This window comes from Zingiber officinale, chromosome 1B, assembly GCF_018446385.1.
Source record: "Zingiber officinale cultivar Zhangliang chromosome 1B, Zo_v1.1, whole genome shotgun sequence".
Lineage (NCBI taxonomy): Eukaryota > Viridiplantae > Streptophyta > Magnoliopsida > Zingiberales > Zingiberaceae > Zingiber > Zingiber officinale.
In genome coordinates, this window is record NC_055986.1 from 699,400 (window position 1) to 713,537 (window position 14,138).

At 44.2% G+C, this 14,138-nt stretch overlaps 4 protein-coding genes across 6 annotated transcripts; 2 read left to right on the top strand and 2 right to left on the bottom strand.

Moving 5' to 3' along the window:
- Positions 1-638: 638 nt before the first annotated feature.
- On the top strand, positions 639-4,311 carry LOC122045869 (receptor protein kinase TMK1-like). The gene is made up of 2 exons (XM_042606275.1): positions 639-3,041; positions 3,618-4,311. Exons 1-2 carry the CDS (start codon positions 692-694, stop codon positions 4,145-4,147), a joined length of 2,880 nt encoding a protein of 959 aa, XP_042462209.1. The 5' UTR covers positions 639-691; the 3' UTR covers positions 4,148-4,311.
- Positions 4,312-4,433: 122 nt separating this feature from the next.
- On the top strand, positions 4,434-6,116 carry LOC121992705 (pentatricopeptide repeat-containing protein At5g47360-like; the record flags this gene model as incomplete). The annotated part of the gene is made up of 1 exon (XM_042547238.1): positions 4,434-6,116. A coding segment is annotated over one exon (1,485 nt), but the record flags the coding sequence as incomplete, so codon positions are not given.
- Positions 6,066-13,334, bottom strand: LOC122045876 (purple acid phosphatase 3-like). Of its 2 annotated transcripts, XM_042606294.1 has the most exons (7): positions 13,198-13,334; positions 7,768-7,883; positions 7,263-7,419; positions 7,058-7,165; positions 6,828-6,955; positions 6,535-6,731; positions 6,066-6,452 (listed from the first exon to the last, which is right to left on the bottom strand). In XM_042606294.1, exons 1-7 carry the CDS (start codon positions 13,277-13,279, stop codon positions 6,242-6,244), a joined length of 999 nt encoding a protein of 332 aa, XP_042462228.1. In that variant the 5' UTR covers positions 13,280-13,334; the 3' UTR covers positions 6,066-6,241. The 2 variants fall into 2 exon arrangements, with proteins under 2 accessions (XP_042462228.1, XP_042462220.1); XM_042606286.1 differs by lacking the exon at positions 13,198-13,334 and having other exon boundaries at positions 7,768-8,221.
- Positions 10,377-13,642, bottom strand: LOC122045890 (nuclear transcription factor Y subunit A-4-like). Of its 2 annotated transcripts, none has more exons than XM_042606315.1 (6): positions 13,356-13,642; positions 11,735-12,089; positions 11,489-11,598; positions 11,317-11,388; positions 10,952-11,122; positions 10,377-10,875 (listed from the first exon to the last, which is right to left on the bottom strand). In XM_042606315.1, exons 2-6 carry the CDS (start codon positions 12,054-12,056, stop codon positions 10,618-10,620), a joined length of 933 nt encoding a protein of 310 aa, XP_042462249.1. In that variant the 5' UTR covers positions 12,057-12,089; positions 13,356-13,642; the 3' UTR covers positions 10,377-10,617. The 2 variants fall into 2 exon arrangements, with proteins under 2 accessions (XP_042462249.1, XP_042462242.1); XM_042606308.1 differs by having other exon boundaries at positions 11,735-12,168.
- Between the last annotated feature and the right edge of the window lie 496 nt (positions 13,643-14,138).

Here is a 14,138-nt window from a genome sequence, read left to right on the forward strand (position 1 = left end):
ATAATAGCCACAATATACATTTGGTCGAGTTGTTGGAGGATAGAGAAGTATCAGATTGAAAAAACAGCATGTCTTCTTCAGGTACATAACGAATTAATGAACTTGTCCACTGAGCAACATAAATGCACGTTGCATTGCATGTCCTCTCTCGCTTTGAATGCTCGAAGCCACGAGAAACAGTTGGCAACAGCTGATATGCTCATGCGGTGAAGCAACCGAGTGAACCCAACCTGTTGCTTCGACTTTGAACCAAAGCTTACTTCACTGAATAATTCAATCTGATCGATCTTTCCCATCGGACGCTCTCTCTTTTTTATCGATTCAATCTGCATCGTCAGCTTTTGAGAATCCGACGGAGGGAGAAAGATGGTTGTCAGGTGTCAGCAGCGTCCGACTCCAGCGACGAGACGCTGTCTACCACCTGTCTCGGCCCCTCATGCATACCTTCCTCCTCTTCCCTGTATTCGCCGGCACATGGTACACCAAATTATTGGCCTTGTTTACCCAAAATTGGCCTTTTACAAAGCTGCAGAAATAATATGTCTCTAATAAGTGTTGCCTGTCGGGAGGCGAACATGGGCGAGCCGAGTTACCCATGTGCCTAACTTTTTCAGTCTCCATTTTATAAACGCGTTTACTACCCATCAGCTTCTTCACTTCTGGACTTCTCTTTCCTCTTCCAAACTAAGCGATGGCCACCTTTTTCCTTCGCCACTCCCTGCTGCTGCTGCTGCTGGCGGCGGCGCTCCTCCTCCTCTCCGCCTCCGCCATCGAGACTGACCCTGGTGACCTGGTGGCTATGCGCGCCATCTCCGTTGCCCTCGGCGCCGACCGCTCCCCTTCCATCCCCTGGTCCGGCTCCGCCGACCCTTGTTCCTCTTGGCGGGGCGTCTCCTGCTCCGACGACGGCCGCGTCGCCGCTATCCAGGCTGGAAACCGCGGCCTCTCCGGCTTCCTCTCCCCCGCCATTCAGAACCTCACCGCCCTCGTACGCCTCGAGCTCCAGGACAACCGCATCGCCGGCCCCCTCCCTTCCCTCGCAGGCCTTTCCTCCCTCCAGGTCCTCCTCCTCCACGGCAACAATTTCTCGTCCATCCCTGCCTCCTTCTTCGCCGGCCTCTCCTCGCTGCAGTCCGCTTTCCTAGACGAAAACCCCCTCGCGCCCTGGCCCGTCCCCGACTCGCTCCGCGACGCCGCCCCCCTCGTCAATTTCTCCGCCAATTCTGCCGGCGTCTCCGGATCCCTCCCAGCCTTCTTTGCCACCGCCTTCCCCGACCTCGACCACCTCGGCCTCGCTTTCAACCAGTTGTCTGGCCCTGTCCCCGTCGCCTTTGCTACCGCCCCGATCCGCTCCCTCTGGCTCAACAACCAAAAGGGAAACGCCCGCCTTTCGGGCGACATTGCCTTCGTCGAGAACATGACCGCCCTCGAGGTACTCTGGCTTCACTCCAACTACTTCTCTGGGCCGTTGCCTGACTTTTCCCAGCTCACCGCACTCCGCGACCTTCAACTCCGCGACAACCAACTCACCGGCGTCGTCCCCAAATCCTTGACCCATCTTCCGGCGCTTACCAAAATAACCCTCACCAACAACCTCCTCCAGGGGCCGGTGCCAGAGTTCCCGCCCTCCGTCAAGGAAGTGGATGTGGATCCCAAAGGTGAGAACTTTTGCCTTCCCACTCCAGGTGATTGCGATCCCCGCGTCAATTCCTTACTCTCCATTGCCAATGGATTTGGATACCCCGCTCGGTTCTCTCAGAACTGGAATGGAAACGACCCCTGCGGATGGTTGGGGATTAGCTGCGACGTCCATGGCAACATTACTGTGATCAGCTTCCAAAGAATGGGGCTCAATGGGACAATCTCGCCAGCGTTTGGATCGATCACCTCTTTGCAGAAATTATTCTTGTCTAACAATAATCTCACCGGGACAATTCCAGATACGCTTGCAAAGTTGTCATCTTTGAAGGAATTGGATGTGTCAAACAACTCGTTATGGGGACAAGTCCCGATCTTTGGCAAGAATGTCTTGGTAAATACTGCTGGAAACCAAAATATAGGGAAGAATGTGATCGGTGGTTCCCCTGGTTCTGGCTTGGCCTCTGCCGGAGATGGCAGCAATTCTAGTTCAGATGGATCAGATGATTCAAATAGCCAAAGAAGCAGGAAATCTTCCCATGTTCAAGGAGGTGTAATTGCTGTTTCATTGATAGCTGTGGTGCTGGGAATTGGTATCTTTGGGCTGTTGGGTGTCTGCTACTACAAGAGAAAGCAACAAAATTTAGGTAGGGTTCAGAGCCCTAACACAACTGTGATACACCCACGGCATTCGGGATCTGATCCAGACATGATCAAGATCACGGTTGCAGGATCCAGTGTAAATGGAGGCACAGCTGCAAGTGAGACCATTAGCCGGACGAGCAGTGGCCCTAGCGACGTCCATGTTGTTGAGTCTGGAAACATGGTGATCTCCATCCAAGTCCTTAGGAATGTGACCAACAATTTCAGCGAGGATAATGTTCTCGGTCGTGGGGGATTTGGAACGGTGTACAAGGGTGAGTTGCATGATGGAACAAAGATCGCAGTCAAGAGGATGGAGGCAGGTGCAGTGGGGACAAAAGGCCTGAATGAATTCCAATCAGAAATTGCAGTTCTCACAAAGGTCAGGCATCGGAATTTGGTTTCCCTGCTCGGATATTGCTTGGATGGCAATGAGAGGCTTTTGGTCTATGAATACATGCCACAAGGGACACTAAGCCGGCATCTTTTTGACTGGAAGGAAGAAGGGTTGAAACCCATGGAATGGAAGAAGAGGTTAGGCATTGCATTAGATGTGGCACGGGGTGTTGAATATTTACACAGTTTAGCACAGCAGAGCTTCATCCACAGGGATCTAAAGCCGTCAAATATTCTCCTTGGGGATGATATGAAGGCCAAGGTTGCTGACTTTGGCCTTGTTCGACTTGCACCGGAGGGCAAAGGCTGCTTTGTAGAGACAAGATTGGCAGGGACTTTTGGTTATCTAGCACCAGAGTATGCAGGTGATCTAGCTCCACTGTTACAATCAATAATTTGTTAGTTGCATCATGTTTTATATGGTTCTTATATTACCTTCCCCGCTACATAGAAATGAAATTTAAGTGACTAAATATGCTCTTCTAGGACTTGAATTAGGTTGAGGGTCTTTATCATTGACTCCATCACACCTGCTACCAACACAAGATCTTTCCACCTGAAATGAATGACAATCACATTCACCTTTTTTTATGGCATAATTGTACCATGTTAACATTCACATTCACATTTTTGTTACACATGCCGAGTTTATTATCAGTGTAGAGAGAACCTATGGTTCAAGCTAGTGTTGTACTGCAAATCACATTGTTAATTAGATTGCTGTCCTCAGGTTTTCTTTTTAGCTTCTATCTGTCAAAATTTGTCAAATTCATTTGACTAGATTCATGTTCCTAACAAATGTGATTAGTTCCATTTTTTGAAAACCTTGTAATTCTATAGGTCACTGAGCTTCCACATTCTCATAATCTTTTCATTCCTCTGCTATCATTGCTAAAGAAAAATTGTGATGCTATGGATTCTTCTGCATGCATCTATTGCAGTTACAGGGCGGGTGACCACAAAGGTGGATGTATTTAGTTTCGGAGTAATTCTGATGGAGATGATCACCGGCAGGAAGGCTCTCGACGAGACACAGCCAGAGGAGAGCATGCACTTGGTGACATGGTTCCGGAGGATGCTGCTCAACAAGGATGCATTCCCCAAGGCCATCGATCAGTCAATTGACCTCGACGAGGAGACCTCATCCAGCGTCAGCACGGTCGCTGAGCTTGCTGGTCACTGCTGCGCCAGAGAGCCTCACCAGAGGCCAGACATGGGCCATGCAGTCAACGTCCTCTCTTCGCTCGCGGAGCTTTGGAAGCCTTCTGATCCCGACTCGGAGGAATGCTACAGTATCGACCTCGACATGACACTCCCTCAGGCACTGAAAAAATGGCAGGCGTTTGAGGATCGCAGTTATTTGAACGGAGCCACGACCTCTTTCCTTGCGAGCTTGGACAACACCCACACCAGCATTCCGACGAGACCACCAGGCTTTGCAGACTCGTTTACGTCGGCTGATGGAAGATGACTTGTATCAAGACTTGTTGTAAATTTATTCTCCTTCGTTTTTTCTTGTAGCTGTCGTGTTCTTTTCTTTCCTTCCTATTTTTATTTTCGTTCAGTTCATGTAATTTGATGTGTAGCTCTTGAACTTATTACTACTATTAGTAATGGAACTGTGTGTTTTGCTAATTATGTTTTTTTTTAAATTTTGATAACTTCCTTTTAAAAATATTTCAATTTGTTATGTTTTATAAAAGAAAATATATCCGAGCTGGTCATGGTCAGACCGGAGCGGTCTGGATCCTTGACGGGTTAAACCACAACGCGGTCCTTCGTTGCCTCACCGGCTCATCGTTCGCAGCTCTTTCGAGATGTTTTCCTACCTAACTCCGCGACGCCTCCTCTCTTCGTCCGCCTCCTCCGCGGCCGCCGACTTCTGGCGCCTCCTCCGATCTAACTACGGCCGACCTTCCCTCGATCGAATCCTCTCCCTGTCCCCCTCCAGGACCCATCTCACAGCTTCCGTCGTCGAATCTGTCCTCCGCCAGTCCGCCGCCGCTCCCGATGACGACGACCGCTCACAGGCTCTCAGATTTTTTGTCTGGGCAGGCCTCCAGCCCCGTCTCCGTCACTCCACCGCGGCCTACGCTGCGGCATCTGACGCCCTCCTCCTCCATCGCCGCCCCCACTGCCTATCTCAACTCCTTGACTCCTACCGCGTCGATGCCTCGCCCGTCTGCACCAAAACCTTTAATATCCTCCTCAACCTCTGCCGTCATGCAAACCTGCCCGACGAGGCCGTCGCCCTACTCCGCAGAATGCCGGAGTTCGATTGCCGTCCAGATACTTCATCTTACAACGCCGCCATTCGCCTCCTGGGGGATTCCGGCCGTGGTGCCACCGTCGCGGCTCTATTGAAGGAGATGGAAATGGACGGCTTGATCCCGGACATGGTTACCTACGTCTCGGCGGTGCGAGCGCTGTCCGCCTCCGGCCAGATTGAAGTTGCCCGTTCTCTCCTCGGCCAAATGCGATCTTCTGGATGCGTGCCTAATGTTGTAGTATACTCGGCGCTTCTCGACGGCGCTTGCGCCCACCGCAATCTGCAGTCTGCAATCGAGATATTGGGGGAGATGGAAAACACTTCTTCTTGCGCACCTAATGCGGTGTCCTATACATGTTTGATAAAATGCCTCTGTGAGAATGGTCAGCTAGACGAAGCATTGGGCATATTCGACCGGATGGAGAAGAGAGGCTGTTCGCCAAACCAAACCACAGTTCGGACTTTGGTCGATGGCTTTTGTGCCCGGGAACATCTGGTCGGAGCTCAGGAACTGGTTGACAGGGTTTCCTCAGAAGGAAAGGTTTCGACCGAAGACTGTTACAGCGTGTTCGTAGTGTGCCTGTTGAGAATCAAGGACGTAGAGCGAGCGGAGAAGGTGCTTTGGGGGATGCTGGAGAAAGGTGTTCGACCAAATGCAATGGCATGCAATTCTCTGATGAGGGAGCTCTGCGGGCAAATGCGGTTCCCTGATGCATATAATTGGCTTCTCAGGATGGAGGATAAGGGGTTAGACTGCATTGATTCTGACGTATACTCTTCGCTTCTACAAGGTGTTTGTCACGAAGGGCATTTGGTGGAGGCTGTCAGGGTGGGAGCAAAAGTGGTAGAGAAGGAGATTTGTTTGCAGGAAGACTCTGCCGATTCCATCGTTAAGGTGTTTGATAGGTACGGTGAGCATGCTCTGGCAGCACAGATCATGAGGCTGAAACAGCCACGAAATGATTGTCATTAGCCTTGTGGATCATGAGACGAGTGTTCTCCTATTCCTCGTCCACTCTTACGAGTGGCAGACGAGTGCAGACACAATTTTGTTATATTTTTAATGTTGTCAATCAGTTCAGTTTTTTGAGTTAAAAACTACAATCATAACTTGCAGCAGTTAAGAAAATGGCACACTATTCATGGCCATTCACAACTCAAATCTTACAACATCATTATTCTATCTCATGCCACATTACAATCTCACTCTCTGCTTGCTGTAATTCAATGCAACACCAATCCTAAGACCTTGAACAATGACATATTCACAAATGATCCACTGATCAACTACATGGCTTATGCTGCTGGGCGAAGAGACTTGGCCACGCTCCACTTGTAAAGAACTCGGCCGAACACGTCATAGAACGCCAGATCAGCAGCTGAGCTGGTGAGCTGCAGGGACATGAATCCTTGCCCATCGTAAAAGAAATGAAGCTTGCCTGAGTTTGAATGGGAAACACCTCTCCATGCCTTGGAGCCACCTCCACTGGTCAGATACTGAATTGGACTGCCGAGGAAGAGAGCTAGCTATTAATAGATGAAGCATATATATCTGCCGAAGCAACAACAAGCTCACGAGGATTTTGTACCTGTCATTGCTGCTGATATGCTCCAGGCAATGGTCATGCCCATTCACGTATAAATCCACACCATTTGACTTAAGAACAGGGAGTAATAGAGTTAAAAGTTCAGGCGTGTCTCCGTGCTCACTGACACTCTTCATTGTGTGGTGCCCGACGACAATTTTCCATGGTGCTGTGGATTCTTTTAGTGCTGCATCCAAGTCCTTGTGACACAAGCAATTGACAGTTCAATCTCAGTTCTTCACCACAAGAAACAGAAACCAAAATGAAAGAAAATAGTAGTAGTGGGAGATAAAAACCTTCAGTAGATTTGAAATGTAAGTCCCGCGAGGTGCAACCTCTCTCCAGTCATGGTGATGTTTCCCTGGGTTGGTCCAGTATGATTCCTGAAATGGAGTTGTGTCCACGAAGAAGAAGTCTACAATCTCTGGCAAGAGAAAGAACAACACAAGAAAAAGTTTTTTTTTTTATTAAAAAAAAACAGTTTGTGCGATAAAACAAGGAATAGAGGTGATTGGATTAGTCTCACCTGCATTAAGAATGAAGCTTCTCAAGCAAAGCCATCTGCCGTCTATGCTACGGAGAACAGGACTCAGCTGTGCTAACACATTTCCTCTGTAGTCATGGTTTCCCAAGACTAGGAGCAAAAGGGGATCGACCGATTATACCAAAGGGCGATAAAAATTCGCAAAGAAAGAAGATTGAGGGCGTGGCTATGGATTTGATGAACTTACCACTGTACCACTGCTTTTGTAGACTCTTTGCGGTGTAAACGTTGGAGAATGACTCCTCGAATCGCTTGTCATCGACGCCGGCAAGGCCATACTCGTAGAAGTTGTCTCCGGTGGATATCACCAAATCTATATCTAATTCATCTCCAATCCTTCCCATCTAGCATATGATTGAACAATTAAAATTTCTGCTTCGAGATTTTAAGGAACCGAAAGAAGCATATTTTCATCTTAGAAGTAAAAGAAGAGCTGGACCATGTGCATATTCCAATTTCCAACAGAAGCAAATGAAAGATGACCTGCACTGGCATCTAGATTAAACAGCGCGCGGCAAGACTCCACTCGGAATAATTGGAGAAAAAACAATCGACGAGGGAACCAAAAAATTTTTTTTTTTCTCGATTTGTTCACAACCACAACCAAATAGCAACAAGGAAAAAAAATGTTTTTTGGGCGGAGAAAAGTTTGTAGAAACGAAAGGGGAGAAACGAAGGAGGAGGAGGTTTACCTGAAACGCCACTTCCGATTGATTAAACAACCCATTCCTTCCCCAATCTCCGATGACCAACAGGCTGAGCGACCCATCGGGCTTGGGTGAGCGCTCGAACCGCTGCAGCTCGGCGGAGCAGGGGACGAACGCCGGCGCCATCGTCACGGAAGCGAGGACGATGGCGGCCAAAGCCGCGCTCTGGAGCGCGGCCAATGCCATATGTCGGATATCGGTTGACGGGATCAAATGGAAGCGAAGGAACAAGCTCTCTAGATGATCATGGCGTGCGGAGAATTAGAACGACGAACGGTACAAACATAGAGGAAACTTATATGGACTAAATTAAAAAAGTAGTAGAAAAATTAGCAGGGAGGCATTCTAACTAGGGACCTATCCTTAATTAGTGAAGATATTAGTGTTCTCATGCGAAAAAAATACGAAATATAAAATTCGCCAGCTTGAATTTTACCTACTGAGAAGGTCGCTGGCTCTGGAATCAAGTGTTTTAGATTTATAATGTGCCACGAGATCGAAACTTACCGTGATTCGCGGGGCGTGCTTGGAAGTTGGAATCAAGTGCTGGAGCAGGTTTAGCAGAAGAGGAGAGAGGGAGAGAGAGTTACGTTTGCCCGTTGTTTTAGAGATACGGATATTCCTAGAATATTTGGGGAATAATAAACGGAATCCGAGGAATATACTCCCGTCCGCTGCGTCAAAAGAAGCGTCTGACATAAGAAATTAAGAACGAGTCAAATTCGGGTTAATGCATGGTGCAACGGTGATGTGAGTAGGAGAGTGATTAAGGTAATTATTATTCTCTAATTTTTTATAAAAACGGAATATTATTTAAAGAAAGAAAACAATCCATATATCTAGATTGTAAATTTTATTTTATTTAAAATTTTAAATTTTTAAACAAACTCAAAATATAAAAATAAAAGTAAATAAAAAATGTCAAAATATCCTAAATCCCAAATTATCCTGTCTAAAAGTTGGAGTGATGACGCGTTGAATAAGTGATTCGGATGTTGATTGAATGAAAACTTTTAATTAGAAAAAAGACCATGAAATAAAGCAAAACAGCTTCTTCTTCTTATCTGCACACACTCAAGAGCGCAAACAAATTAAATGTCAACGCCAAAATAAAGGAAGGGGCCCCTGGTGAAGATCCTTTGATACTCAAGTCAGTACAATGACTGAGCGAAAATTGAGAGAAGAATAATAGATGTGTGCGCGTAAATAAGACTGTTGTAAAAAAGTGTATTAAAGCGTCTTCCCGAGTACCTTACTAACAGAGAAGTTCCCCTTTATATAGCACCTCTCATAATCTCCGCAATCATAAAATGACAGAAACGGTTAAGTGTCCGAGATTGTCGAGTAAATGAAACCGTATCGCCTAGGAGGTGTATAGTCACAGTCCGAAAAATCTTCCGTACACATGTGTAACTTTCGCCATTAATGAGGTGGTTAAAGGAATATGTTGTCATAATATATCAATTGATGACAGATATATTCGGAGAATGTTCTATTGAATGCATATTTGTAATAAAAGAATATTATCTGATGAATGACTATTACATTCTGACATGTTATGATTCTCAAACAATGTTATCCTCTATAGATATTCCGGCTGGATCTTTAGCCGACCGGTTGTATATCATATTAGCGGATCAATATATAAGTAGGGTACCAAGTATAGTAGGGTCACTTGGCTTCTTGGCCGTGGGGCTATATATTGTGTAATGTTGGAAATCTGACATTGAAGTAATGTGGAGTAAAGTCCCTTAGGTTCGGTCGATTATATGACCGACCAACCAACCATATGCTGGATACTTGCCTACGGAATGGGGAACCAAGTCCTGAGAGATCCAACCGGTGATTTTATCCGGTCAAGTTTGTCGGGCACCTGTCTTGCATATATATAGGAAACAAGGATGCTACACTATATACACTCGACTATAGGTTGAGAATCAAGCTATAACAATGAGGACGATATCTAATATGCTCGATCAGCCCATTAAGGCCTATCAAATTTGCTCTATGTATTTTGGCAATAAGTGGAGCTACCGATCTTTGTAATTAGACGAGCTTTAGGGTCTGCTAACCATATATTGAGGATTGTACTCTGCAAATGGAAAGATAGATCTAAGGATCTATCTTCACGTCATATCTGTATCCGCTTGTAATATCTGTATCACCAAAAATGATTTAAATATTAAAAATTATCAAAAAAAAAAAAAAATTATAAATTAACAAATGAATTAATATCTATAGATTGAATAATAGTTTCAACGAATTAATAAATAATTTTTTTTAATGAAGAGTTGACTTAAGAATATGGTTTTATTTTTAATAAATGGAGTTGATGAACCGTCTACTGCCCACTATAAAACAAATAACCGCCCCACATTTCAATATTTACCAAACAAGTGTTTTAATTTTCATAAAAAGTATATAAAATTTTTAAAGTAATTATTTAATATATAACATTCTTTTTAGCTACCTCAGATATTTTTTAATTTGAATTTTTTATAAATGATATTTTATACCAGAGTCTTTATATAAAATTTCTAGATTTTAATGGGTTTTCAATTTAAATTATTCATTCAAATATTAGAATAAAGGGATAACGAGAAGGAGATTCATAACAGACAGACTCAGAACTTTACACCATATTGTTTAGACAAGAGTTATCAGTATCATGCAGTCGAATCCTATTCATGTTCACTAGAAATGTCAAATAAAACACTTGAAACGAAGATACTACCAAAAGCCAAGGATGAATTGCCAGGGAAACACCATGACAGACAGCACAATGCAATCTTCTCAATGTCCCAAGTTCGACCATGGTGCTTCCACCTTGCATGCTCACTCCAAACTTGAGTGAAAATTGGATGTTGGGAAGCTGAAGTGTTTCCGTTCAGCTCCCTTCCTTCCATTCGTCGGAACAGCTCTCGCGTGGGCACTCGCCGAATCAGAGAGACCTTGGCAGACTGACATTGTTGAAAGTTGGGTCTGTTGTTGCTGCTGCTGCTGCTCCTCAAGTTGCTTTGTGTTGAGAAATCTTCCACCGGAACCCCTTGCTCGCTTCATCGCGTGGAGATGACGAGATTCGTGAAGGTATGGCTGTAAAGTTATAGAACAGAAGGTATGTCATGGTAGTGGTAATATGTTAATAGCTTGGCATGAACAATTACCCTACCTTTCTGCTCTTTATGAGTTTATTTTCAGCCTCCAACCTTGCGCGCAGTTGCCTTCTTCGTAGAATCGCAGCGTATTGTTTTGCATTGACATAAATAGGTCCTTCAGCTGCAGGTTGAAGAGGCAGTGGCATGCGAGAAGCAGAAGATGTTCCTGCCATTTGTGGATGGATCTGCAGATGGAATAGCACAATAGAGGACCACAGATAATTTAATGTCTTGAGATCAAATAAAATGAAAATCAATCTTAATGTGCTTCATTCATAAATGTGAACCAACAAAACAATAATTTAATACTCAAAGTGGTTAAGCAATTGTAATGACATCGATCGATCTTTTAAGGAGGATGTTTGCTTAGTATAATTACCATGGCCGGTGGTCCGCAAACAGCAAGGAAGCCACCCAAGTAAGGGTCAGCATAAGGATATTGCATGTGGCCCTAAGTCGAAAAGCCAAATATTTCAATTTAGAAGCATGATAGAAACAAAAGATCAAAAACAAAGTTACCCTGTACTTGTTATGTATCGAAAGTAACTTACTAAAGATTGGCCATAGTTCATCTTCGGAGGTGCAAATGAAACTTCTGAATTCCCCAAACATAAAACTGGTTTCGTGGGACTGTCAGATTTGCTATATGGATTATCAGTACCTAAGGAATACAGTTTAGAAGATGGCAGTAAAGCATACAGGTCGAAGGCAGTTACAAGAAGAAAACATTAACAAAAAGAATTTAGTCTTAGACAACTAGTACAACTTGAGATGCATTTTGTAAAGTTCGATAGTACCAGACTGTATAGAAATGTATTGCTGATTGATATTGTCTTCACTCATTTCGGATACTTCTCGATGGGATTGATCACTGGAGTGAGTTGAAGAGTCATGGTCAGATATTGTATGGCTCAATTGTGTTTCCCTGTTACCATCTTTTGCTAAGTAGTCCATATTCATATTCAATTCTTTGGAATAAGAGGACTGCAGAATATTTGCACTGCTCATATTCCACCAGGCCGGATTGTTCACAAAAGTAGATGTTGAATAGAGTGAATTATTCTCTGAACCTTTCTTTCCAACAACTTGCATTTCTGAAGCCTTTGCATAATGATGCATAACTCACTTTCCACAGAGCTCGACCGAGCAAAACTGCAATCTTTCTTACTGATCAGCCTACTATTAATAAAGGAATGTATAACGCTATCAAAAGTGTCAGAGGAAGGATTACCTGAAATCAGAAATTTGTCCTCTTAGTAACACAAGTTATTGCCAACAGTTTCTAGAAAATTGTGGAACGTATAGACATTTGTGAAATGCTAATATCATTTTTTGACTACCTGTTAAAATCTATATCAAATTTTAATTTCATAACAAGAAAAATCAAATCATCTAATGATGAACCCCGAATTTGCTATGGTCGACTTCGATTTTTTATCCAAGCTATATTCACCAACATGAAGAGACAAGTACCAGCTCCTTTCACAATGGTTGTAAGATAAAATGGAAGATGAGAAGCTCTCATGAAACAACACACTCTTCTCCATATGCAGTATTTCCCCAACATAGTGAGATTTTGAGAGACGCAAAAGTGTGGCTTACTCAGAAACTGGGATTAACATGTCAAAGGGCAAACTGCTTTAATATCGCTGTGCAATACAAGCCGGCACACAATTCTTCGGTCGAGTTCTATTAGTGGGGTGTAGGGTCTTGATCTCTAAAAGGCAATTACAACCACATGTCCTAACATCTGAAGCATCTAAGACAGTCTGATGCAGGTCAAAAAATGCATATTTATGCAATCCTCTTCCACATAAGAAAAGTCAATATGCAAAATTCTGATGCATCAATGCAAAAGGATGATACCTAACAAATACATTTCTTCAGAAAATAAATAGTCTCATATACATCAAGCAGTCTGGGAAATGAAATTTCCAGTTTCCCCATATGGAAAAGAAACCAGAAACCGAACAACACGATTCCAAGTAATGAATGACTCAAGAACGAGCTAAGAACCAATGATTCCCATGTTAGTTTTCTTTCCAAAAAAAAAAAGGGGGGGGAAAAAGAAGTGATCAACACCTAAAAAAAGAGCAAACACCGTGAGAAGACCAAGAAAGGACCACCAACATCGTCTATTTTCCAAAGGGCCCGCAACTAAATGACATGCACCTTTGAAATCCAACAAGTTTCACACGATCCAGTAAGAACTAAAAAATAAGAATCAAACTTATTTTGCTCTTAATCAAACCCTAAACCTTTGAAAGAAGCAACGAAATCAGCAACGGGATCCCAAGAATAAGAAAAATTAAGGCAAGAGGCAACAGCTCAAGTGCATGCATGCAAATATACCGAAGGATTTAAAAGGGGGAAAAACAGACTAAAATCAGAACCAGATCATTGACTGCAGAGACTAACCTTAAGGAAATCTTAAAGCCCCTCGCCTTTCCCCTTCCTCTCCTCCTCCTCCTCCTCCTCCTCCTTCCTGGTTATCCTCCTCTCCTCTCTCCTCACATTTAAAAGATATGCTGCCAAGGTTTAACCTGCCAAATATGCAAGAGCATCTCCCCTTACTGTCCACCTTTCTTTATCCTTAAAAACAGTAAGAAATATAAATAATAATCAATCTCTCTCCCCACTTCCAAACACCAACACCACCACCCAGTAGACGTCCCTTCCTCCTCTCCTCTCCTCTCCTCTCCTCTCTCGGGCCTTTGCTTTGCTTTTCATTACTTTCGTCCAATAAATTATTGCCCTCCAATGTCATAATTATCCTGACCAGATTACCCCTTTGATTTGCAGCTATATTCATCAGTGTTATGATCCAAAGGCAGCCAAATGGAGCGCGGGCGATGACTCATGCCCACACTGAAGACCGCCGTCACCGCCCAATTCCAAGGCCCACGCCCAGCGGACCCGACGAGTAAAAAAACCATTGGATCCCAGGATAAATCCCACGCCGTAATTGGCAGATCACGATTCACGGGACTTTGGTTAATAGATTTCGAGATAGATTTCGTCGGCTTGTCACGTGTTCACCAGAGACCGCATGCACAAGCAGCAACCGCATACGTGATACGTGCTCCTCCACCATGACACGTGCCTCGCTCCTCGCTTTTAATGACTGATCTCTATTCATGGGGTCAACGTTGTTGTTACTCAAGTCTTTTATAAGTGGAAAAAAAATAAAACAACCGAATA